Genomic DNA, 27,551 nt, shown 5'->3' with positions numbered 1-27,551 from the left:
GACCACCATACTTTAAAGTTAGAATTCAACAACAACACAAATTGCAGAAACCCTACAAATCATTGAAGTTGAATAATGCATAATTGCACCATTCCTGGGTCAATGAAGAAATAAAAAAAATAAATTAAAGACTTCCTAGAATTCAATGAGAATGATGACACAACATACCCAAACTTATGGGACACTTTGAAAGCAGTGCTACGAGGGAAGGTCATAGCACTAAGTGCCCACATGAAGAAACTGGTGGATATTTACACTAGCGAATTAACAGCACAACTGAAAGCTCTAGAACACAAAGAAGCAAACTCACCCAGGAGGAGTAGATGCCAGGAAATAGTCAAATTGAGGGCTGAAATCAATAAAGCAGAGACTAGTAAAACAATACAAAAAATCAATGTAACAAAGAGTTGATTCTTTGAGAAAATCAACAAGATAGACAAAACTTTATCCAAACTTACCAAACGACAGAGTGTGAACATGCAAATTAACAAAATCAGAAACGAAAGGGGGGACATAACAACTAACACTGGTGGGAGTGCCGACTTGTACAGCCACTTTGGAAATCAATATGGAGATTCCTCAGGAAAATGGGTATCAGTCTACCACAAGACCCAGCAATTCCACTCTTAGACATTTACCCAAAAGATGCACATTCATACAAGGATGTCTGTTCCACTACGTTCATAGCAGCATTATTTGTAATAGCCAGAACCTGGAAGCAACCTAGACGCCCCTCAACTGAAGAGTGGATAGAGAAAATGTGGTACATTTACACAATGGAGTACTATTCGGCAGAGAAAAACAATGGAATCTTGAAATTTGCAGGCAAATGGATGGCACTAGAAGAAACCATCCTGAGTGAGGTAACCCAGTCACAAAAAGACAAACATGGTATGTAATCACTCATTTATGGATTTTAGACATGAATCAGGGGAGTGCTAGCATACAATCCCACTGCCAGAGAGTCTCGGAAACAGAACCTTCATCCAGCGACTGATGAAAGCAGAGGCAGATACCCACAGACAAACACTGAACTAAACTCCTGGAATCCAGTGTCAGAGAGAACTGATGGGCAAAGGAGTCAAAAGTGGGCTGGTTTAACCCACAGAAACAGTTGACTTGAACAAGGGGGAGCTCTTGGACTCCAGATTTATGACTGTATGGAAACTATGGGACTGACCCAGACCTCCTGAATGTGGGTGTCAGTGATGAGGCCTAGGTAATCTATGGGGCCTTGGGTAGTATTTACCTGGCGTACAAATAGACTTTGAGTGCCCATGCCATAATATGGGAGGCTCTCTCCGCCAGGACTCTTGGGGGAGGGCATAGGCCCTGCCCTGGATGAAATGACAGTTACTGGAGATCCACCATGGAGTGTCTCACCCTCCTTGATGATCGGAGTAGAGATTGGGTGGGGGACTGGAGAACCTAATGGGGAGGGTGGGAAAGGAGGGGAGGGAGAGGGAGCTGGGATTGACATGTGAAACAAGATTGTTTCTAACCTAAATAAAATAATAATAATAAAAAGAACTTAATAAATGTTGAGTCATTTGATGATCCTTGTGTACATGATGATTCAATATTAAGATGTTGAACATGTTCAATCTGAAGTATAAATTCAAGACACCCAGAGAACTCTCCCAACTATTTATTAAAGAAAACCTGTTTCTAAAGCAATATGAGAAGCAGAAAGCCTAAGAATTGCTCAATAGGATTATGTTTAGGAGCAACAGTACACATTTAACCTGTGATACGTGTGGATCCTGTGGAGATTTTTACATCATTGCAGATGGGTTCACCTTCCCATGGGGCTGAGCTAACCTTGAGCAAAAAGGAACCATATGGTTTTCTCCCATTTTGCTTGTGACCTCAACACAATGGAAGCAGCCATATGAATTAGACATTTTTTTGCTAATGCTTTCCCCAAAAAATGGCAATGTCATGCGACTTCTTGGTTCCTGTGACATAAAACAAGATGGAGATATCCATAAACTTCCTGCTGCAACTGAGCACGAAAAGGATTACCACATTTATACTAAAGAGGCGACACCAGATTTATATGGTGTGTGTTAGCTTTCTTTCTTTTTTTCCTTTTTTTTTTTTTTTTTTTTTTGGCACACTGCATTACCTGATATATTTAGTGGCTTCAAGAGGGAAGTGAAGAATTGTATTAGGCATGTGCCTCCAAAACTAGCAAGGCATCATCTGGCACTTTTAAATAGTTGGGCTTGGAAGGCCCATGTAAAATTTGCATCAGCCTAGAACCATTCTTGGAGAAGCACAGGCCCTACCAGAATCAAAGGAAATGAACATCAGGTGCTTAAAAAACAAAACAAAGAAAAGCTGTTGCCAGCAGGCAGGTTTTACAGCAGGCTGTGCTGGACCTTAATGCCTAGCCCCAGGTACCTACCTGAAATCTCCAAGACCTTTCTTCTAAGGAACCCTTTGATATATATTTGCTGTCCACTTTGGCCTAATCATGCACTGAAACAAAACAATGTTTTTGTTTACATTTTCCAGTCTAGTCACAGGAATCAGGGAAGCATACAATCCCTTTCTAACAGTCAATCTTCATGCCTGCAAGTTCCTATTTTCTCCTTGAAGAAGGCATAAACTCTTGCTGGGGTACACCTGACCTATGTCCTTGTGGGCTCCAATTGCTATTTATCATGTTTGGAATAAACTCTTGTGGCTTTGGTCAAGTGGACAGAAATTTCAAGACTTCTATTGTCATATTCTTGCCTGATCATTCTTTGTATTCTTCCTTCATTGTGTGGAGATTTAGGCTCAGAAATTTGTTAAAGCACCAAGTCTAAGTTAATTTCTGATGTTATCAATCTTCTGGGTCATCAGGGCTGAGGTAAAGATGAACTGAAAAAACAGCCATTTACATCTTACTACTATTAATGACATGTATATACAGCTAATAGATGTCTTAGCAGCCAAGAACACTGGATTTTTTTTGTCCAGAGGGCTTGCTTTGGTTCCTAGCACCCGCAAGACAGCTCAAAACTGTCTATAGAACCAGGCTTGGGGATCTGACAACATCTTCTGGCCAACATTGGTACCTGGCATGCAACTAATATACACATTAGCAAAATTTATACACCTAAATTAAATTAATTTTAATTAGAAAATAACACCTACATGAAGAAAACCAATTTTACAATATGGAGTCACATATATATCTGTCTTTCCACCATTTGCATACCTGGTGCCCAAGAAGACATACAGTGTGCATATCTACTGGAGCTGGCATTATAAATAGTCTGAGTCATCTGATGTGGGTGCTAGAGACCAAGCTTGGGTATCTAACATGATCAGTACTACTGAGACAATTCTCCAGCTCCCAAATATGTCATTATAATGCAGAAGGTGAAGATGTCCCATTACTCCTGTCATCTATCACTTGAAGGTAATGACATTGAAGAATTCAATGGATTTCTAGCCCTCTGTTAGTGGACTCTCCATATTGTTTGTCATGGTTAACACACTTGATGTGAGTAAAGGCAACGAAAGGTTTTTTGAGTAGAGATCTAATGAAGGAATCCAAACGTATGGTTTATTAACAGACAAATCAGGAATCAAAGTACTACACTCACAGGGCAGAACAAAGTACTACTTCAGTGGGTCCAGCCAATATACCATTGCTGTGTCTGAAGCTATCAGTCACATGTGCTCACTGCCAGCCCATTCATTGTCCAAGAGACTGTTATCCCGCCCTAACCTTTTATTCCAGTATTTGGTCATGTATCCGCTAATGAAAACTCTGCCCTTTGGACCAAGCTACTCCTTAATTGGCTAGTGGACCAATGACAAAATTCCTGCAACAGAGATCTACCCAGACTGTATAAAACAATTTCCATAATTTGAGTTATGGATTTTTCTTCTTATTTTTTTGAGGGAGCAATTTTTTGAGATAGAATCTCTCTACATAGCCATGGCTGTCCTAGAACTCACTATATGGACCATGCTGGTCTCAAAGTTAGAGATCCTCCTGACCCTGTCTCCCAAATGTTGTGGTCACAGACTTACACTACACCCAGCTGGGATATGCTGTTTAAATGACCAATCTTTGAATCAGAATGGAAAGATAATGTGAATTTTAAACAGGAACCATCATTGTTTTGATGAATACTAACTCTTCTTAAAATTCTACAATGTATTAATTTCAATTGGTAAATCATTTCATATAGTCTCAATATTTTGGTTATTTTCTTTGTTTTGTTAATTTCAACTTTTTAAACTGTTTTAACACTGTGTATATACTTGTCCCATGGTGTGCATGTGATACTTACAGGACAACTTAGAGCTTTCAATTACTATTCTGTCTATGTGAGTTTTAGTGATCAAATGGTTGCAAGTGACCTCACTGGCCTTATTTTTCTATGTGTTAGTGTTGTGCACATGAAAGAGCTCAAGTGCAGAAATAAAAACTTTTAGAAGCATGGATCTCCCAGAGATTGAACTCAGGTCATCAAGCTTAGTAGCAACCAACTGCACCCACTAAGACAATTCTCTGGCATTCATTTGTGTTTCTGAGAAAGTATTATCAACCAGTGCTTAGTCCCCAGAATAAACTAACAAACACAATAAAAAAAGAGATGACAGTATAAATATATTTATTTGCAAATAGAATTAATTATTTAAATTATATTCTGTGTTCCTCTATCCCTAAATGACAATATGTCATTTTACAATTTGAATAGGAGACAATATTTTACTCATGTAATGTGTCTACTAATCTTATCTGAGCTGTCTTATTAGGAAAAAGGTGTCTCTGATGTGCAAAGCTGGTAACCTGACCTTGATCACCATATGAAGAGGGCCAAAAGAAACCCTACAAAGTTTTCTTTTTGTCTCAATGTATTTGTCACCCTGTCAAATCCATAATCACATGACACCCACAGAAATGTGCTTTAGAAAATAAACTTCATTGCCCTTACATTATCTGGCATCTCTAGATAACTCCTTTAAGAAACAATACTTCAAGACGCAGTGTCAAGTGGATAAAAAAAATGGATCATAAAGAAGCAGGAATGTCAAAAAAATCTATACATATCCATAGCATATCAAGCTATGTTATGAGATATACAGTTGATTGCTGATTATTCTACTTTATTATATCTCTACCAGATAGATGAAAATGCTGCTTTGGGTACACACGTGAGGTATTTAATGTTTCTTATATTATCTTCTATTAAACATTTTATCGTTAACATTGTTAAAATGCACTGCCAAAACAGGACACATTAGGGCTCTATCTTCTATACTTATATTTGTACTCAGGAGGCTGACATAAGTTCAAATCTAGCTCTGATGAATTACTGGTATCCAAGTCAGGATAGATAACAAACAGCATCTAAAGGGAATTTGTGAAAGTGTGAAAATCAAAACCAGGAACAATAACCCACCACCCTTTCACAGACACCCTTACTTGAAAATTATTATCATATACTGCCAGATATTTAATTAAACAATGGACCACTTAGATGATGGACAACTCATTCTATACATTTCAGCAGAAAAATATCTACCATCAAGTCAAAGCACAACAGAACATTAACAGAAGTCAAAGAAGGAATATATGAACCACCAAATAAACCTCAGTAAGTGAATTTATCACATATACTGAACACTTCAATTACTATTCCAAAGGTTTCAAAATATAAACCACAATACTGTGATCTCCACCATCAGATTTTAGTGAACATAGTAAACAATTTCAAGGCTATGATAATAGAAATGAAACATGACTTTCTCACTTAAAACTGAAGATGGCTCTGATGTTTAAAGTCTTTACCTAGGGTTTCTGGTTTCCTAATGTCAAGATGACATATAAAATCTTTAATATTTATAGTGCTAGAGACAGTACCAAGCAGTTAAGACAAATTCATGCTCATAATCCAGGTGAGGTTTTTTGACAACTTCCTGTAATTCCAGGTAGAAATCCAGGAGACTACGGGGTCTACCCTTCTTGGGAACCACTAAGCACATGCATAATAAGCACATGAATATATCCAAAGACACATGGACATAATGAAAACAAAAGTTAAAACAAATAAACAATCATTTTCACCCGTGACTATTTTTCTTGTGTAAGCATTCTTGCCTGTAAACCAGATGTATTTTCTTAATCATGAATTGGTTCATATAACAGAAAAAAATTCATGTAGGCTTCAAAGTCAGAGAACCAATACTTCTCAGTTGTTGGTATCATTTGGAAAAGTTTAGAAAATGCCACCCTTTATAGGAAATGTGTCACTGTTGGTGGATTTTGAGATTTTAAAATCCTCACACCACTTCCAGGTCACACTCTCTACTCCATACATTATGTTGAGGATGTGAGCTCTAAGATTCCTGCTTTAGCTGTCATGCCTGGCATTTGCTGCCATACCTCTCTCTTGATGATCTTGTTTTGCTTTGGAACTGTAAGTCAAACTAAGCTCTTTTTTAAGTTGCCTTAGATTTTGTGTTTTATCACAGAAAAACTCTAGTACACATACATAAATTTTACTCCTGAATAAGTTATTTCATACAATTGAAGATAAATGTGATACCTAAAATGTTTGCCTTACTAATTAAATCCACAGGGCTTTCGTCCATATGAGTTTGTAAGTGCAAACAAAATAAAGAGATATCATAATGCTTGAATAGATTGTTGACACTTGTCAGATTTTATCCCTACAATAAACAATATTGTGTAACTAAATGTAAGTTTGTTGGCTAAATCCTTTATGCCTATAGATTCCCCTTCAGTGCAAGTTCTGTGTCCTCAGAGATTACTGTAATATATGAAGGCTTTAACAGATAGATTATACACTACATGTTTTACTCTTAGCTGAACTCTTTCATGGTTTCAAAGACTATGGTGAAATGCAAAGACTTTATAACATTGATTACATTCATAGGGTTACTCTCCAATATGAATTCTTTCATGCCTTTGAAGATAATTGGGGCATGCAAAGGCTTTTCCACATTGCTTACATTCACAGGGTTTCTCTCCCTGATGAGTTCTTTTGTGAACTTGGAGATGACGCTCTTGTGAAAAGGTTTCCCCACCCTGATTACATTCATAGGGATTCTGTCCAGTATGAATTCTTTTATGCCTTTGAAGATTTCTGTGACATGCAAAAGTTTTTCCACAATGATTACATTCATAGGGTTTCTCTCCGGTGTGAATTCTTTTATGAACTTGGAGATAGCTTGGCTGTGAAAAGGCTTTCCCACACTGATTACATTCATATAGTTTCACTCCAGTGTGAATTTTTTCATGTACTTTAATATAAGTGTAATCTGCAAAGAATTTCCCACATTGCTTACATCCATAGGGTTTCTCTCCAGTATGGGTTCTTTTATGTATTTGGAGATAACTCTGTCGTGAAAAGGCTTTACCACATTGATTACACTCATAGGGTTTCTCTCCAGTATGGGTTCTTTTATGTATTTGGAGATAACTCTGTCGAGAAAAGCCTTTCCCACACTGATTACATTCATAGGGTTTCACCCCTGTATGAATTATTTTATGCCTTTGAAGATTACTGTGACGTGCAAAAGCTTTCCCACACTGATTACATTCATAGAGTTTCTCTCCAGTATGAATTCTTTTATGACTTTGAAGATAACTGTAACATGCAAAGGTTTTCCCACATTGATTACACTCATAGGGTTTCATTCCAGTATGAGTTGTTATATGAACTTGGAGATGACTCTGTTGTGAAAAGGCTTTACCACACTGATTGCATACATAGGGTTTCTCTCCAGTATGAATTCTTCTATGACTTTGGAGATGAGTATAACGTGCAAAGGCTTTCCCACAATAATTACATTCATAGGGCTTCTCTCGAGTATGAGTTCTTCTATGTATTTGGAGATTACTCTGCTGTGCGAAGGCTTTACCACATTGACTACATTCATACTGTTTCTCTCCAGTATGACGTCTTTCATGCCTGTGAAGATAATTGGCACATGTAAATGCTTTAACAAATTCATTACTCTGACACATGTTTTTATCTGTATGACTTAATTTTGCAGTATGGACTAATGGCAAAGAGGAATTAGACAATAAAGTTTACCGTGTTCTTTACATTCACAGGGTTCCTCTTATTATGGGTTCTTTTGGTTATTTGAAGATATCAGTGATGGTCAGAGTCTTTAGTACATGGCTCACTCTTATAATATCATTTTTCATGAGTTTTTCATATAACTGAAGAGAACTGGAAGAACTCGAAGCTTTACCACACTGATTACATTCATAACATTTTCCTATACTGTGAGTCATACTACAGTTGCAAAGTGAATCAGGACAAAAAATAATAATTTACTTGCTTTGTACTTAAATGGCTTTTCTGTGGTGTGAGTTTGTTGATGTATTTCCAATGAGATTTGAAAAACAATTCATTGTTAACTTATATTTACACTATTGCTTTTCCTTAAAACTTCTAGAATACATTAAAATTCTTCTGTGGAGTTCAAGGCCACCCTGGTTTATAAAGAGAGTGCCAGGACAGTCAGAACTGTTACACAGAGAAACCCTGTCTCAAAAAAATAGGGAAAAAATTCTTCTGTGGGACATTTGTATTAGTTTCCACATAAAAATTACCTTCCATTTCTTCTAGGTCTTTGAGAAAGTTCTTTAATATTGTGTTCTTCCCATTTGTAGCCTAAAATATAATAACAGAAAATGTATGCTATATTATTGGAAATTATGTAAAAGTTAAGTTAATATATCTACTGAAAGTAAAACCCATGCCTGACTTATTAACCACATTCTTCCCCTTTATCAAGCCAAATTAAAGAAGGGCATTAAGAACCAACAAAAAGTTGTCTTTTTATTTTAAACATTAAAATAAAATTCAGTGTATTACCTATAGCAGTGAGGTTTCTGTAGGTCTCCAGCATCACATTTTTGTAGAGACTCTTCTGGGAAGGATCCAGCAAAGCCCACTCGTCCCAAGTAAAGTCGATATGCACATCATCATAGGTCACTGTATTCTAAATATCCCATACATGTGTATAACAGAAAGTGATATTGATCACAATTTAAATGTATATTTCTTTGCCAATATATTTGCATATTTCTAGTGCTTCCCACATATACTCCATGGCAGAGAAGTTATAATCCCCAAGTCACTTTAAAAGAAAATTGAAAGAGATTCACACTGACATTTCTTGGCCCTTTGAATGGGATTTACCCTTCTAAGAGAAATGACTATTAACAGACATACAGAGAGACAAACAAATCAACAGTTCTAAGTACATGTCAGAGAAATTGAATGAACAGTAACCACAAAGAAATATGGGCAAGCAGGGCTGGAGAGATGGCTCAGTGGTTGAGAAAACTGGCTGGTCTTTCAGAGGTCCTGAGTTCAGTTACCAGAAACCACATGATGGCTCACAACCATATGTAATGAGATCTGGTGCCCCCATCTGGCCTGCAGGGATACACTGTATACATAATAAACAAATAAATCTTTAAAAAAAAAAAGAAGCCGGGCAGTGGTGGCGCACGCCTTTAATCCCAGCACTCGGGAGGCAGAGGCAGGTGGATCTCTGTGAGTTCAAGGCTGGGCTGGACCGACAGCCTCCAAAACAATACAGAGAAACCCTGTCTCGTAAAAACCAAAAAAAAAAAAAAAAGATGGCCAAGGTGAGTATATTGCCTCATGCCTTTTACTGGAGCACCCAGTATATCTATGAAATGAGTTCAGCATATTAAGACCCTCCCAAAAAAAAAAAACCTAACCAACAATAGAAACAAAAAAAGGTCTCACTGATGTTCCTGCCTATATAGAGATGTGCAATTATTCCAGTTCTGTAATCTCCTAGAAACATGAAGTGTCACAGTTAAAACTATAGGATTATTAAGTGTTTATAAAAGGGAATACATGTTTAACCCATTAGAGACGCACAGATGAAAATGTACGCACTGTAAATGTAAATTTAAAAAATAGGGCAGGAGAGATGACTCAGCGGTTAACAGCACTTGATGACCTTGTAGAAGAGATAGGTTCAATTGCAAGTACTTACATAGCTCACAACTATCCACAGTTCCAAGTTCAGGAGTACTGAGACCATTTCTGCCTACTAGGAGTACCAGCTACACATACAGTGAATATCCCTGCATACTGGCAAAATACTCGTATTTATTTTAAAAAATTCAAAACATACACAAGTAGGAAGAGTGTCACACACCTGCAATCTAATGACACAATCAAGCAACTTCCAAAAAATTTGAGAAATGACAAAAAAAGCTGGCTGCCTGGACAGTCACCCAACGTTCCTCTACAGAATATGGGCATCCATATTCAGTCTATAGGCCTAGCATTTCTGACAGACATTTCTGTAAAGCAGGATTGTCTTGGCAAGGTTTTGCAGTCTCTCTTTTTTATGTCCTGTTTGTCCAATTTGGACAGCATACTGCCAGCAGTCAAGGTAAGGGCACTTTCTTGCCCAGTGGCTTACCACTGCCACAAGGAAAGCAAACTCCATGTGAGTTTTTTCGATGCCCATCATCTTTCTCTTAAGTAGATGGGTGCTGCCAGGAGCAGGCATGCCTCATTGTCATAAAAAATTAGCTATGTTATTAAAACATTTAAAGGCCATGTTCTGTAGATCTCTGAAGTATTTGCCTTTGAAAACATACCTAATGTTGTAAAATTGTAAAAATAATTTTCAAGGACTAGAAGTTTGCATTACATTGTTAAATGAGCTGTATAAATAAAATACCTTGAACAAGATTAGAAACATGTACAATGTTTTAGCAAATTAATCTCAAATTTGTATCAATACACAATATTTGTATACAATATACAAAAGTCCAATCAAACTAGTAGTTGCTTTTAAAAGTAGATTCAATAATCTACCCTTTTATCTTTTTTCCTATAGTGTATTTTTTATTTAAACTAGAAACAATCTTATTTTACATATCAATCCCAGTTCCATCTCCCTCCCATCCTCCCATGTCCCCTATCAACCCCCCAAAACCTTCCTCTTCTGCTCCCCAAGGAGGGTAAGGCCTTCCATAGGGAATCATCAAAGTCTGTCACATCATTTGCTACAGGGCCTACACCCTCCCTTGTGTTTCTATACTGAGAAAGAATCCTTCCATGGGGAATGGGCTCCCAAATTCCATTCATACACTAAGGAAAAATACTGTTCCACTGCCAGCGGCCCCATAGACTGCCCAGGCCTTGTAACTGGCCCTGGGGCCTGGTTCAGTCCTATGCTGGTTTCCCAACTGTCAGTCTGGGGTCCATTAGCTCCCACAGGTTTCCCTAGCCTGGTCTTGATCCCTTTGCTCATCACTCCTCCCTCTCTATAACTGGATTCCATGAGCACCGCTCAATGTTTAGCTGTGGGTGTCTGCTTTGGCTTCCATCAGCTACTGGAAAAAGACTCTAGGATGGCATATAAGGTAGTCATCAATCTCATTATAGGGGAAGGCATTTAAGGTATCCTCTTTACTATTGCTTAGACTGTTAGTTGGGGTCATCCTTGTAGATCTCTGGAAGTTTCCTAGTGCCAGATTTCTCTTAAAACCTATAATGGTGCTGGGCAGTGGTGGTGCATGCCTCTAACCCCAGCACTCGGGAGGCAGAAGCAGGTGGATCTCTGTGAGTTCAAGACCAGCCTGGTCTACAAGAGCTAGTTCCAGAACAGCCTCCAAAGCCACAGAGAAACCCTGTCTCGAAACAAAAAAAAAAAAAAAAAAAAAAACCTATAATGGCTCCTTCTATTGAGGTATCTCTTTTCCTGCTCTCCTCTATTCTTCCCCGACTCAATCTTCCTGGTCCCTCATGTCCTCCTCTCCCCTCCTCTTTTCCCTTTCTCTATATCCCAACTCCCTCTCCCCTTCCACAATGCTCCCAATTTTCTCAGGAGATCTTGTCCTTTCCCCTTCTGCAGGGGACCATGTATGTCTCTCTTAGAGTCCTCCTTGTTTCCTAGCTTCTCTAGTGGTGTGGATTGTAGGCTGGTAATCCTTTACTCTATGTCTAATATCCATATATGAGTGAGTACATACCAAGTTTGTCTTTTTGTGACTGGGTTACCTCACTCAGGATGGTTTCTTCTAGTTCCACCCATTTGCCTGCAAATTTCAAGAGTCCTTTTTTTTTTTCCTGCTGAGCAGTACTCCATTGTGTAAATGTACCACATTTTCTTTATCCATTCTTCAGTTAAGGGGCATCTAGGTTGCTTCCAGGTTCTGGCTATTACAAATAATGTTGCTATCAACATAGTGGAACAGATAGCCTTGTTGTATGAATGTGCATCTTTTGGGTATATGCCTAAGAGTGGAATTGCTGGATCTTAAGATAGACTGATTACCATTTTCCTAAGGAACTGCCACACTGATTTCCAATGTTTGCACTCCCACCAGCAGTGGAGGAGTGTTCCCCTTTCTCCACATCCTCTCCAGCATAAACTATCCTTGGTGTTTTTGATTTTAGCCATTCTAACAGGAGTAAGATGGTATCTCAGAGTTGTTTTGATTTGCATTTCCCTGATGGCTAAAGATGCTGAGCACTTTCTTAAGTGTCTTTCAGCCATTTTAGATTCTCTATTGAGAATTCTCTATTTAGTTCTGTACCCCACTTTTTAATTGTATTCTTTGGTGTTTTGGTGACTAGCTTCCGTGGGCTGCCATTTTGTCTTGTTGACTGTGTCTTTTGCCTTACAGAAGCTTCTCAGTTTCAAGAGGTCCCATTTATTAATTGTGCATCTCAGTGTCTGTGCTACTGGTGTTATGTTCAGGAAGCGGTCTCCTGTACCAATTTGTTCAAGGGTACCTCCCACTTTCTCTTCTAAGAGATTCAGTGTGGCTGGATTTATGTTGAGGTGAGGCATTTGATCAATTTGGACAAGTTTTATGCATGGCAATAGATACAGATCTATCTGCAATCTTCTATATGCCAGCCTCCAGTTATGCCAGCACCATTTGTTGAAACACCTTTCTTTTGTTCATCGTATAATTTTAGCTTCTTTGTTAAAAATCAGGTATTTGTAGCTGTGTGTGTTAATATCAGGGTTTTAATTCTATTCCATTGGTCTACCTGTCTATTTTTGTGCCAGTATCAAGCTGTTTTCAGGACTACAGCTACAGTTTGAAGTCAGGGATGGTGATGCCTCCGGAAGTTCCTTTATTATACAGGGTTGTTTTGGCTATCCTGGGTTTTTTGTTTTTCCATATATAGTTGAGTATTATTCTTTCAAGTTCTATGAAGAATTGTGCTGGTATTTTGATGGGGATTGCATTAAATCTGTAGACTGCTTTTGGCAGGATTGCCATTTTTACTATGTTGATCCTACCTATCCAAGAGCATGGGAGATCTTTCAATTTTCTGGTATCTTCTTTTAATTTCTTTCTTTAAAGACTGAAAGTTCTTGTTATACAAGTCTTTCACTTGTTTGGTTAGAGTTACCCCCTAGATATTTTATGTTGTTTGTGGCTACTGTAAAGAATGATGTTTTTCTAATTTCTTTCTCAGTCCACTTAATGTCTATATATAGTAAAGCTACTGATTTTTTTGAGTTAATCTTGTACCCTGCCACTTTGCTGAAGATGTCATACCTATATCCCTTTTCTTTTCAAGAGCAGATTCAGTAATCTACCCTCTTATCCTATCTGTGTCCTTTTTTATCTTATGTGTATTGGTATTTTGCTTGCATGCATGTGTGAAAGTGTCTGATCACTGAGGAACAGGCAGTTGCGAACTTTATGTGGGTGCTGGGAATGGAACCAGGTCCTTTAGAAGAGCAGCCAGAGGTCTTAACGACTGAGCCATCTCTCCAATCCCTATCTGTGTCCTTTTTTAAAAACAAAAACCTGGAATATAATCAACTTTCTTCCTGTAACCAACATTTTGTAACCAATCTTCCTAAATAATGACAAATATCTATAACCCACTGACTGACCAAAAACCACCCATCCTACCTCTTGGGAATGTGGGTGTCATATTCTTTAATTTACTTCCTGCTGTCTGGGAGCCACTGCACCTTTAGGGAATCCTGAAAAGAAAACTTTGGGTTAATTGTCAAGCTGTCTTATTTTTGTTCAGTCTCTGCATAATGGGAAAGTGCAGGGCTTGTTTCAAGTCCTGGCTAGAGCAGTACCTGAGGCTGGATCATCTCAGCTGACCTCCTCAAAATCATAGAGCTATTTGTAGTCCAAACTGATCTTTAGTTGCTATTATTCATCTTAATGGTGTTATCATAGTTCTGGTGAAATTGGTGTGGGGTTCCATCCTATTTTATTTGTTTTGTTTTTCAAGACACAGATACACTGAATTAACAGCCCTAGTTGTCTTGAAACTCACTTTGTAGATCATGCTGCCTGAAATCACCAAGACCAGTCTCCCAAATGGTGGTATCAAAGGTGTTCATGACCTTCAACCAGCTTGGATTCAATCTATTTTCTTTTTTTTTTTTTTTTGAGATTCACATTGCATAAGGTCAGATTATTTCTTTTCTTAGTAATTTTTTTCAAGTAGTTCTCCCGCCTTCTTTGGGTGTTTATTTGTCTTCAAGATGGTTATTTTTATTTTCAAGGAAAGACAAAAACAAAACCCTTCCCCAACCTAACTTTGGGGAGGTTCCTAATTTAATCCTTCTCAATTTTGATCTACAACTTCTACATTTTTTATGTGAGCTTCTAAAGTTCTTCTTTCATCCAGAACAATAAGTTTTCTTTCAGTAGGCATTAGGTTATTTAATTGTTCTGGGAAAGAGTTTCATCCACAGTGGCAGGAAATGAATGAAACGGTTTTGTAATAGGGGCTTTCATTAGGTCCCTCAAAGTGTTTCAGTGGCAACACAATAGTCCTTAAATATGTTTTTCTGTTCCATATCAGGTGGCTTTCCTGACATAAGACACAGATTTTTGATTTTTCTTTTAACAAGCATGCTTGGGTTTAGAGAAAGAGAGAGCCATCCTCCAACCCCAAAGCCAGTTTAAATCTTTAATTGGACAGGGACTAGAAAAGAACCATGTGCATTATCTCTGCAGAGAAAAGCAGAAGCAAGCATTTGGGAAGATGTATGAAATTTTATCCTGTTGGAGATATGGTATAGAAACTGACCAATTTACTCCTTTTCTTGGGACAAAATTTTTGGATTATTTGTCCCTTTTCTTGAGATGTCTCAATTGTATTGTGGTCTCTGAATTCCTTAGCTGGATCCCTTTATTCTCCTGAAAAGACAAAAATAAAACCCTTCCCCAACCCTAAATTTTGGGGGTAGGTTATCCTTTGGCAAGTTATATCCGATCAAATGAAAAACATTTGTTAGTTTTATAGGTTAGTTTAGATTAAACAGCCGTCCTGCTTGATGAACTATCATGTCTTCTAACTAAGAGGTCTCTTGTTTAAATAGAATCTTCATCAATTTTGATGGTATCCACAGACTTTCTTCACCTGTAGAAACAAAATCAAAACCTATTCCACAACATAACACATGTCCTGGTTTCCATTTGGCAGTCAAGACATCTTTAAAGTATAAGTTGATTTAATTCCATACTTTTTTTCTATTATCCATGTCTCTCTGCAGCTGTTGTTCCTTTCTCATTAGCATTCAGAAAATTCAAAGTTAATAAAGCACTATACAATCTATTTTGGTGGTTCTTTATCATCCCTTTTTGTTTAGCATTTCCTTTAGAGTTTGAGTTGATCTTCTGTAATTGCCTGCCCTGTAGGATTGTATGGCATACCTGCAATATGCTTTATATTATAATGAGCAAAAAACACCCTCTTTCATCTTCTTAGAGATAGCTGGGGCATAGTCTGTCTCTTTTATGCAGGTATACCCATGATGGGCATGACTTCTAGTAAATGTGTAATTATGGAATCAGCCTTTTCCGAACTCAAAGTGGTTGCCCAATGAAAACCTGAATAGGTATCAATATTGTGGTATAGATATTTTAATTTTCCAAATTCTACAAAATGGAACAGAAATCTGCCCAATTTCATTCCTTTGCATATTATTTGAGTTACTTCCTGCAGATAATGGAATTTGGTTGTATAAAGAACAATTGAACATTTTCTTATACTTTCTTTAGCTTGTTGCCATGTGATGAAAAAGTCTTTTTATCAAACCATTGACATGATTTTTTATGAAATTCTGAGGCAACAGTTGATCAATTTCATGACTACCTTGTGCTAGAGGGCCTGGCAGACCCATATTGGATCAGATGTGATGTGTGTGTGTGTGTGTGTGTGTGTGTGTGTGTGTGTGTGTGTGTAGATACATAGGTGTGTGTGTATTCCTATACCTATGTTTTCTAACTGAATAAATAATGAAGTCAATTATGTGTCATCTAGATATTGTGAATCAGTAGCTATGTTGAGAGGTTCTTAATGATCCATTAACACCATAAGAATAGCACATAGAATTCTAATTTCTTAACAGAATTATAAGGACTTACATTTACTTATACTTTCTGATTTGTAAATTGCTTTTCAGATTTATTTGCATTGGTATAGAATGTAGAGTCTCCAGTTATTGTGTTTCCCTTACAATTCAAGGAAGGATCCAGTTATTTCTCCTTTTAAGTTTAATTCTCTTGCTTTAGGGATAACTGTTGTTAACCTCTCCTACAAAATTACTACAAGCTTTTGCTAGAGTTTACTGTCTACCAATAATTTGTCAATTTCACCAATTAGTAAAAGGTACTATAGTTTCTGATGCATCTTGCTAATTGATGAAGTCTCAATTTAGAACCAACTCAGAGACCTTTTACACATCAGTTTTTAATTTTTTACTGGGTTTATGAAGTAAAAAGATACATTCTATGATAACATCTTCCATCCTTGTAAGGGAATGCTTAGAGGGTTATGACTAGAATGCAGTTAAGCTTTCAATCAACATGATGCACATTGTAATCTGTAATTCTGCTTCCATGAAGCAGGAACCCTGCAGCAATGTCCACCTTGTTTCAGCAGTCATTTTCTGGTGGGTCCCGCATGTCCATTTTATACAGCATAAAGTCAAACAGTCCAGACAAAGCACTTTCTTCCCCAAATGATTCATCTTGCCATATTGGAAGCCAACTCCCTAATGAATTTCTTCAATGTCCACCTTCCCTTCTGACGCAGTTGGTGTTGTCAGGAGCGATTGTGTCTCACTGTCATAAAAACCCTAAACCATTTTAAATACCATATTCTGTAGGTCTTCGATAGGTTTGAAGAATGCCAATTCATAATCTCTATATATCTAGAATACCCAAGTAACCTAAGTTTTGACTATTATAGGTAACTATCAACAACCTGTATTTAATGATACATTATATTCTTAAATGAGCTATAAAAACACAATACCTAAACAAGAGGAGAAATATACATATCACAAAATTGATCTTAAATTTGTATCAATAAATGAAAATCCAAAGCTTTTCTTCTCCTGTAGAAACAAAGGCAAAACCCCTACCTCAACGTAACACATATCCTAGTTTCCATATTGAGGTCAATACATCCTTGAAGTACACCGGTTGATTTACTTCAGAAGTTTTTTTCTATTATCCAGTGTCTTTCTCCATTTGTGTTTCTTTTCTCATTAGCATTAGGAAAGTTTAATGTTAGTAAAGCATTATGTAATCTGTGGTACACCTAATACTACACACCAGAAACAAATATTTCTGCTTTTAACAAACACACAAAAATTGAACTTTTTCTTAAAAAATGTTTAAGTATCTACATAATGACATATAGAACAATGTGATTAAAGAGAACAATAATAGCAAAATTATATCATAAGTAATAAAACAGCTTGATCCTGATAACACTGAGGTTATTTGAGGATATCTTGCATGATCACCAAGACACCTGTACATGAGTATGTAAATAATAAAGCCCAGAAGCAATCTACATGGTTATACAGTGTGTAATTGAATGTAAGTTATGTTTGACTGCATTAAGTCCTGGGATCAAGCAAATCAACATATGCTCGATGTTTTAAGTATAGACAGGCAAGACCATCTGGGTCAGATCCTTAGACCCACGTGCAAATTATCCTGAAAAATAAGTGAAGTAACAAGAGGGTGAAGCCAGTAAAGGCAATTGCAACCAAGGCTAATGACCTAGTTTGATCCACAGGATCCACATGTTAGAAGAAAACAAATTCCCTATAATTGTCCTCTGACCTCCACAAAAGCACTATAGCATCCCTGTGTGTGCAAACAGCAGTGTGTTTTTGTTCTTTCATTCCCCTAATGATAAGGACACTTTCCCATACACTACAGATATTGCTCTTAGATAGGTCTGCTCCCCTAATTTACGCTTATTCTTTACTACTAACTCTTAAATGGCTCTTCTTAATCTTATTCCCTCTCTAAGACTTCAATCAGGCCAATTAAATTTCCAAATTCAACTTGCCCTCCAGCTGCAAAGATCAGTCATGTTAATGAACTCCTAGACATATTCACTCCTCATATTCCTAATCTTTACATTTTTATTGTACATGTGTATTCACATGAAGGTGGACATGTGTAGGGGTACAGTGTTCATAAGGGGCCAGAAGACAACTTTGAGTATCACTCCACAAATGTCACCCTGAAATTTGCTTTAGAAATAAAGAGCAAATTGTATAATCCCTGGAGTAGGTCCTACCCATATCCAAAACTTCCCTGCTTTACTCCTCTGAACAAAATCATCAAGCTTGGTTAAAAGTCAAACTTAGGAAAACACAAAATAATAATTGCTTTCATAACCAAATCTTCCAAAGTCCTGGGGAAAGGATTAAATTATCCAAAAAAAGAAATGCTAAATGATAATTATGAGGGTTTATTTATTTTTGTTTGTTACTTTACTTGATGTTACTTTCAGAGAGGGTCTCACTATATAACCCAGGTTGGCTATTGACTCACGGTCCTTGTCCTGGTTGGCTTTTCCTCAACAGGACACAAGCTAGAATTATTTTGGAAGAGGAACTTCAATTACAGGGAATTTTCTTGGTAAATGATTCATGAAGAGAGCCAAACCCTCTGTGGAGCTGTACTATTCCTGAGCAGGTGGTTCTGCAGTGTATAAGAACGTCAACTTTTAGATGCCTGTTTGTTTTCTAATGAGATTGGGGGTTGGGGGGAGATTTGGATGGGAGGGGAAGATCTGAGAGGAGTTAGGAAAGGGGAAATCAAAATCAAAATATGATATATGAAAATCTATTTTCAGTTAAATAAGAAAAGAATAAAGAAAAAAACTGAGGAAGTCAGGAGAACAAGCTAGTAAGCAGCATTACTCCAGGGTTTCTGTTTCCATTCCTGCCTCTAGGCATCTGTCTTGAGTTCCGGACTGATTTGCCTGCATGGCAGACTGTGAACTGGACATGTAAGCCAAACAAACCCTTTCCTCCTAGGCACTAAGTGAGCTCTGTGAGTCTAAAAGCATCCCGTGAAGTGAAGAGGAAACAAAAAGAGGCAGGGATATAGAAGGGGAGGAGATAAGGGGTGGATTTGATCGAGGTGTATTACATTTGTGTATGGAATCTTCAAATAAGGTAGGAGTCAAAAAACAAAAACTTAAGTATCTGTGATTAAATAACACTGAATTCTTCAACATGATTTTGGTCAGTTATAAGCCTAGGTAGAAGAGCAATTGCAACAAGATAAAACATCCTAGCACCTCAAAGTAAATAAATGCTTCTTAACCCCAGAAAACAGCTTTTTTACAAAACTGCACAAGAAGCCGGGTGGGTTCTGTGAGTTCGCAGCCAGCCTGGTCTACAGAGCGAGATCCAGGACAGCCTCCAAAGCCACAGAGAAACCCTGTCTCAGAGGGGGAGTGGAGCATTGACTGCACAGGACAGTACTGGAAAGGTGACAGTGCTGATTTTTCAGAAGTAAGCATTATTGCAACATTAAGATTCAAAAAAAAAAGAATGTTGACACGAGATCTTAAAATATTTATTACACTATACCTTCAAAAGAAACCACTTGAGAGCCTGTAACTTTCACTCAAATATAACCTAATTCCTTCATCACTAAGGACATGTCTAACTACTCAAACAATGAGCTCAGTTTTAAGACCTGGTGTCAACATTTTTTTTTTTTTGGAGGCAGGGTTTCTCTGTATTGTTTTGGAGGCTGTCCTGCCTCTGCCTCCCAAGTGCTGGGATTAAAGGCGTGAGCCACCAACGCCCGGCCTGGTGTCAACATTCTTACTGTTATGTGGTTTTCTACTCCTGTTTTGAACCTTAATGTTGCAATTATGCTTACTGTGAAATAGAAACCAACTTGGTTTACCAGGCTTCAAGTGAAAATCAGCTGAGACAATGACTTATCTGCCAAGTGGCTTCACAACATAAATCAGTCAAAGCAGTCTCCAAGACTTTTAAGCACTGAGCCATTGCTGAATGAGAATAGCTTATATGCTTTCAATGTGTTTACTTTCAAAAGTCAATTTGTTGTAAAAATGTTCAAAAGCTAACGTTTACTCATGTAGTACTGGCATTCTCATTTTGTTCTGATCCAGAGGGACTCTCCCTTAACATTAGTCCCTTCAGGAACAAGACAAGCCACTGGTTTAAATTAGAATAGTGACTCTCAAGAATGAAACCTATAGAATGTTTTTAGGGATGGACAAAATGCAGTAATAATCTCTGGTTATCAGAAGCCTATAGTGGAGTACGGAAACCACACCCGGGAATCACAAGTTGCTATTAAGGCAATAGGGGCTGTAGCAGGGCTGTAACAGGGGCTGGGAATGCAGCTCACACAGTTGGTGGAGTGTCTGCCCTACATTCCTATCGAGGACAACACATGCAACAGCTGTGAGAGTGGCTCGACCTTGTAATCCCAGCGCTTCTTAAAGCATAAAGGATCAAAATTCAAGGAGGTCAAGGTCAGTCCTGGCTACTTGAAAGCCTGTCTCAAAAAGTAAACAAACAGTCAAACAAAAAGCAAGTATGATGTCCAAAAGAGACAAGATCAAAACAATACCTAGTCTCTAAAACTGCTAAAAACAATTTCCAATAAGTAATGAAATATGTAATTTACTAAAATCCCACAAATTCAGGAACTAATAAATATTTCATTAAGACACTGCTCAACATCAAAAATGGTATCTACCACATACTCCAAATACACTTTCTCACACTAATACCTGGAGAATAGGAATGGATATTCCAAGACTGAACTTCTGTAACAGTTTCATGGACTCCCTACAAAGACACTACAGCTTTTTCCCCTCACTCTATTTATACCATTGTTTTTTAAGATTTATTTATTTATTATGCATACAGTGTTCTGCCTACATGTAACCCTGCAGACTGGAAGACAGGACCCAATTTCATTACGGATGGTTGTGAGCCAACATGTGGTTGCTGGAAATTGAACTCAGGACCTCTGGAAGAACAACCAGTGTTCTTAACTTCTGAGCCATATCTCCAGCCCCTATTTGTACCATTCTTACGTTTAAGTTTTATTAAATTGTAAGGATCCTCTCAAGACATTCTTTTCTTTTGTTTTTGAGCACAATGAAAATAAAAACTATGGATCCAGAAATTGTGAATCATTCTTCTAATCCCATAACTCAGGAGGCTGAGGCTCTAGGGTAAGGTCTTGTTTCAAAGAAAGTCAAAGAAAAAAGTATACATTACACAGACATGGATAATGAACTTCAAAGATGTACTCTGAATTCAAGAATAAAGGATGATTTTATGGGAGTCAGTGGGTGCCTGTGGGTTTTGGCCAGCAATATCAAGATTCATTCCAGCCAGTTCTATGTAAGAACCAAAATTTGAATAAAAAAAAGATTTGTATATGGTATATTTCGTTTCTATTGTAAAGGATTATGGGGATATGGTATCTGTTTCATTCTGGGAATAGAGATATATGAGGTGAAAGTGTTACAAAGTAAGGTATAATTTAGCAAATGACTAAGTCAGAAAAAATGGGGAACAAACTGCTTGCAAATGGAAATAATCAACAAGGATACACATATAAAGGAAACAAAAGCCAACAACTATTTGGGAATTCATTTATGAAGATACAAAAATGCAAGCAACTAGACCACTACTAGGCCTGTGTCCAGTCAAAACTTCTAAGAAAATTTCCAAGCAAAAGGTTACATTGAGTTTGACTTCTAAGAGTATCACACAACTCTTGGCAAATGATGTACGTCCAACATTTGTTGAATGATTAAGCAACAGAATTTGGTAAGGAATAATTTCAACTCTAAAGGAACTCACTATAAATTGATGAAATAATTTATATATGTTTTCTTGAGTAAAAAAAATAGTAATGAGTTGCATGGACCACATGGTGACCATTGCTGGTTGACAAAGTTCCAGCATTTCAACATTGCATACCACAATTCTGCAGCACCTTTTTTTAATGGTTCTCACTATGTGTTATTGGAATTCCCTTCTGCCTTTTCCTTTCATAAATTTTGTGTGGGTTTTGAAGGATGAAACTGTATACAATGGCAGTCTCCTTAAACAAAATAATTCTTTGGAAACTATGCCGACCACTGTGGAACCATACAGTGTGATGACTCTGCACACAGGAATCCCCATCCTGGTTACACCGAGAACAAGTAAGAGATTTACTAACTGGATACACTTGACCCCAAGGATGAAACACATACAATCTAGATCAAGAGCCTGAGGCCATTAAAGGCATTAAAGTATAGAGAAATCAGAACATGTTATAATGGCAAAAGGGTAAGATATCAGGACCTTCCTCCTTTTTTGGGAGCTTATGAGAGGAACAGGCCCATTTAGACTCAAAGGAACACAATTAGGGAACACCTCAGTACTTATGCTGCATCATGCCCCAGGGGAATGAAAATTGTTCTTCAATTGTAATGGAGTGTCAAAACTCCAAGGAAGTCCTTTTCCCAAGGTCAAGTACTTGGATAAAGGCCTCCATTGCCCTGGAAGCTTGTGGAAATTTCCCGTTTGCAAAACACAGTCATTCTTATCTCTAGAAGAACTTGTGGACCTTCCACTAATGTAAGCAATAGGCATTTAGATACTTGCTCAATGACAGATTGGCTCTGCTCAAAGGCAGATTCCTTTGCTTTGCAGGCTTATCCATGTAACAAAGTTATCAATGGTACCTATCTGAATGACCAGGATGTGGAAGCAAAGGAGTTTGTGCTTTCCCACACTGAGGAAATAGCTGTTGTTTATAGTCCTCATCCTCTCACCCCTCACCCAAAAGAAGGACCTATTGAAAGCTGGATGGTGGTGGCGCACGCCTTTACTCTGAGCACTCTGGAGGCAGAGGCAGACAGATATCTGTGAGTTCGAGGCCAGCCTGGTCTTCAAAGCTACACAGAGCAACTCTGTCTCGAAAAACCAAAAAGGACCTATTGGAATGTGGGAACAAACGGAATGGTCATAGAATTTGGCTAACAAATTGTTTACTGATGGTTCATGAAACACTGATGGAACCAAAACTGAATGGAAAGCAGGAGCCAATATACTGGTGAATAGATTGGTTATTACTAAAAAGGAACCACCAAACCAGCAAACCTGCTAAAGTAATAGCAGCACTGCTGACTGTAAGACAAACAACTAAGGAAGGCAAAAGGAAAATCTGTATCTTCTCCAATTCATGGTGTGTGTGCAATGGTATAGCTATATGGTCATCAAAATGGAAAACCACTACCTGGCAGATAAATGACAAATACATTTAGTCAAGGGTGGCATGGGTGGTAATAGCAAAACACAGCAAAGACATCAAAATTTATGTAACCCATGTAAATGCACACACAAGTAAGACCTTTGACAAGGCATCTAAAAATAATGTTATAGCAGCCAAATTGACATTATGTTCAATTAAACTAGAATATTAAGACTTGCTAGGGAACAAATTCAGAATAAAGTATCAAGGATGACAGATCTCACAGCTGGTAAACTTGAAAGTTTATCCCTAACATTAAAAAATGAGGAGAAATAAAGAACCAAATTAAATCTGGACAACCCTATGAGAATAACATAAAATGAACCTAGACTAGAAAATTAAGAAACCTGAGAATGTTAGCATAATTAGTAAAGAAGAAATCCTAAGATTGCATAAAACACTGGAATATATAGGTACACATAATTTGATAAAAAGGAACCTTAAGGTATCCTGGCAGTTCTGCATAGAAGCCACTAGAGACTGCCAACTTTGTCCAGCACTTAAAACTAGATTCAGACAGCAAGTACCAGCTGTAATATAGTCTCCTAAACAATCCAACTATAAACTACAAATAGATTCCATTGGACCCATGAATATTTACAGGGGCTTATATGTAAGCATGGGGCTTCATAGACCAGACCAGTTGACAACAAAATACACACTCTGGTGTTGGATAGTCACATACAGCTGACTAATTACTGAGTCAGATCAAGGGACACATTCTATAGGTTCTAAAGTCCAGAGGTGGTCCTAGACTATGGACATAAAGGGGTCTTCTACTTAGCATATATTCCAACTGCAGCTGGCAATATTGAAAGATAGAATGGACTCCTTAAAACCAAGTTATTGCAACTCAAACATACACCTTAAGAAAGGCTATTGAAATTGCATGCTATGAGTTAAATACTAGACAAAGATTAAATAGAGTTTCTTTCTCCCTTAGGAGAAGCTATTAAATCAGACGTAGAGATTGAACAACAACCAGATACTTCCTGGGGATGCAGAACAATCCCCCATAAATGTGTTTATGGGAACTGCATGGCACCCAAAACAGGAGGCTAACACCCATTTTGTACCAGTTTTGAGAGTCATAGTCATCAATGATGAAGAGGAGGCTGAAAACACCAATTTTAATGAAAAAAAACAAACACCTACTTGCCATTTTACACAGACTTGGAGAAATATCGCAGCAATAGCATCCATCTACAGCTTCAACTAGAGAGAAATATTTCTTAAATCGTCCTCCCACCTTACAATGAAGAACAAGAGGAGAATAAGATTTGAGAAGACAGATGTGAAAACAGCAGCAAACACAAAATTCCTCTCAGCATTCTTGGTCCCATTTATATGACACACAAATGCTGTGTTGGCTACCAGTACAATAAAACTAATGGGATTGTGAATAAAAATGTAGACAATTATCCAGATCAGGACCAGAATAAGGAGCCAGGTTACCTGTCTGAGGTGACATCAACATCAACCACAACAAATCCATAAGAGCCCATGATTTGACAGAACTGTACCTTTGCCCCAGACACTGATAGGAGAACACCATGGAAGCATTTTCTCTTTTCAAATACAATACCACTACCATATGAATTCAAATACCCAAGTTCACTTTTTGGACTATACCCACAACTGAATAGGCCAAATTCCCCCAACCTACCCTACTATGGTAAGATGGACATATGGAATAACTACCTGATAAGGAAGGCAGAAAATGAAAATTATTTATTTTCACTTATTAATGAATGGCTAGAAATTACAGAATTTGGAACACAACATTACAGATTTCCATTTATCTTGACAGACCCAGACACATACCCATTGATCTTAACTGACCCTTTGCCTCTTATGATATTGAAGCCTCACCACCTGAGGAAATTTTTGAAGAAAAATTGTATGATTTGTATTATACAACTAAAGCAACTTGTTTTCCTCTAATTGCTTAATGAGTCACAAGCACTTTTGAAAACAAACGTATCCCTGTTTTTATGTGAATGTTTGTATGTTCAAGAGAATGTCTTCTATATATGTACAGGTGATGCACCAGAGAAGAGTGTGTCAGGATCCCCTGGACCTGAAGTAGCAGGTGGTTATGAGCCTCCCAACTTGGATGCTAGGACCCAAACTCAGGCCCTCCCCAAGAAGACTATTGCTGAGTGACCTACCAAACCCCATAATACTTTTTAATCCAATAATCTAAAAGTCTTTCACATATTACCCACAATAACAAAGCCTAAATAAAGAAGCAAATAAACGATCCTTGGGAACATGATGCATCAATATTAAGATGTTGTATATGGTCAATTTACACCATACATTGAATATAATCCAAAGAAAATGCCCAACAATTTATAACAGGAAAGCTGATTCCAAAGCTACATGTAAAGTGGAAATACTCAGAATACACAATGATTATGAAAAAAATTGTACACACATTGACACAATATGACTTCTGTATTTACCACAAAGGGTACAATAATCAAGAATGAGTACAATATTTGTGAAAGAGTAAAGGAGATGGAGAGAAAACGCTAAGAACAAAAGCACAAAACCATAGTTAACTTTTAATCAAAAGACCAAAGGAAACTCAGCCAGAAGAAAAAAATGTGAGTTTGATGAGTGTTACCCCATTACTTACGGTTTTATGTGTACAGAAATTAAATAAGCACAGACTTCACAACTTCCACAAAATTAATTTAAAGTGACCCTTAAACTGTTGTTTCTGACCCTTCAGCTACCGATAATTCTTCCAGAGAAAATTCATGCTCTAGAGTCCTCTCTGCAAATAGAGGTGATCACCTCCAGAGCCAACTGTGACTCTACAGACCCTCATTCCTCTTGTGGTTTCAGGCAAACCCAGCCCCAGTGATGCCCAATCACAAAACAATGTAGAAGAATAATTTAATGTCTGCATTCTGCCACATGGATTATGGCACAAATATGGAATCTGTCCTATCCACCTGCACAACACCATATAAACCTGGGTTACCTTTGGAGCTCAGAAAGTCCTTTAATCCCCTGGAACTGAGCTTACTGAATCATGCCATGGTGGCTGGCAGTAGCAGAAGTTAAAAGCATTTAATCATATGTTGCTAAAGGCTGAACCCCATAACCTCCTTTCTACCAGTTTAGAAACTACCTAGAATATTTATAAGACAAACCTGAGAGTAGAAAGCAATGTTCAGAACTTCCAGAAGCCAGACCTTCAGTTTTCCAATCTTTCTTCACACTGCACATCAAAAACAGTGCCTGAACAGTGATATTACAAGCTCACAGCCTCCCATGCCAGCATAGCAGAGCCTCCCCCTCCCCAGGGAATCCACACTCAGCAAGGCTCAGAGGCCAAACTCCACTGCCCAGGTCACCACAGTGACCAATGGAACCATATTTTGGCTCATGGTCCATCCCAGTCCCACCAGCTGGGACTCTGACAACTCAGCAAACCTGCTCTTCCTGGTCTGGGAGCAGTGGCCCCCACACTCACCATGGAATGGCTGTGGTCTTCCCCACAGCAGAAACAGGAGAGTCCTGGAAAGAACTTGTAAGCTACCTCCCACGGGTGCTCCTAATGGCTAAGTCTTCCAGAGTCCCTCATTCGCTTGGACCACCCAGAAGAGTCTCAGGACATTAGCAGTTACCCTACTAGGGGAACAGAGATCAAATGACTCAGACCCCACAAGCCCTCCCAGCTCTGCCCTTCCATACTGCAGAGCCCTCGTCTGGGAAACTGTAGTTTAGTAGAATCTTCCACTCTCCCAGAGCATTTGCTATTTCTCTTCGAAAGCATAGGGTCCTTTCTGTGTATATTTCATTACACACTCAAAGTCCAATGCAGTCAACCTTTTGGGAGGTCCTGCAGCTAAACACAGGTCACATTCAAACTATACTTGTTGTTAAAACAACAAAAGGCCATGGACTACAACAAAAT

At 38.0% G+C, this 27,551-nt stretch overlaps 2 protein-coding genes across 2 annotated transcripts in view; both read right to left on the bottom strand.

Moving 5' to 3' along the window:
• LOC121135844 (disks large homolog 5-like) overlaps positions 1 to 27,551 on the bottom strand; it is a 66,696-nt gene that overhangs the window by 35,554 nt on the left and 3,591 nt on the right. The window lies entirely within an intron of this gene.
• Positions 4,606 to 26,756, bottom strand: LOC101830808 (zinc finger protein 431). The gene is made up of 4 exons (XM_040735183.1): positions 24,773 to 26,756; positions 8,868 to 8,994; positions 8,603 to 8,663; positions 4,606 to 7,949 (listed from the first exon to the last, which is right to left on the bottom strand). Exons 1-4 carry the CDS (start codon positions 24,818 to 24,820, stop codon positions 6,914 to 6,916), a joined length of 1,272 nt encoding a protein of 423 aa, XP_040591117.1. The 5' UTR covers positions 24,821 to 26,756; the 3' UTR covers positions 4,606 to 6,913.

This window comes from Mesocricetus auratus, unplaced genomic scaffold, assembly GCF_017639785.1.
Source record: "Mesocricetus auratus isolate SY011 unplaced genomic scaffold, BCM_Maur_2.0 Super-Scaffold_100043, whole genome shotgun sequence".
Lineage (NCBI taxonomy): Eukaryota > Metazoa > Chordata > Mammalia > Rodentia > Cricetidae > Mesocricetus > Mesocricetus auratus.
This window is presented reverse-complemented; position numbering and strand designations above follow the sequence as displayed.

What these genes read in the sequence shown, in the direction of transcription:
- LOC101830808 (XM_040735183.1), bottom strand. Translation starts at nt 24,820, where the DNA reads ATGGATGCTATTGCTGCGATATTTCTCCAAGTCTGTGTAAAATGGCAA. An exon ending in AAGTCTGTGTAAAATGGCAA is followed by an intron (nt 8,995 to 24,772) that starts GTAGGTGTTTGT and finishes TGGGATATTTAG; the next exon opens with AATACAGTGACCTATGATGA. An exon ending in CAGAAACCTCACTGCTATAG is followed by an intron (nt 8,664 to 8,867) that starts GTAATACACTGA and finishes ATTATATTTTAG; the next exon opens with GCTACAAATGGGAAGAACAC.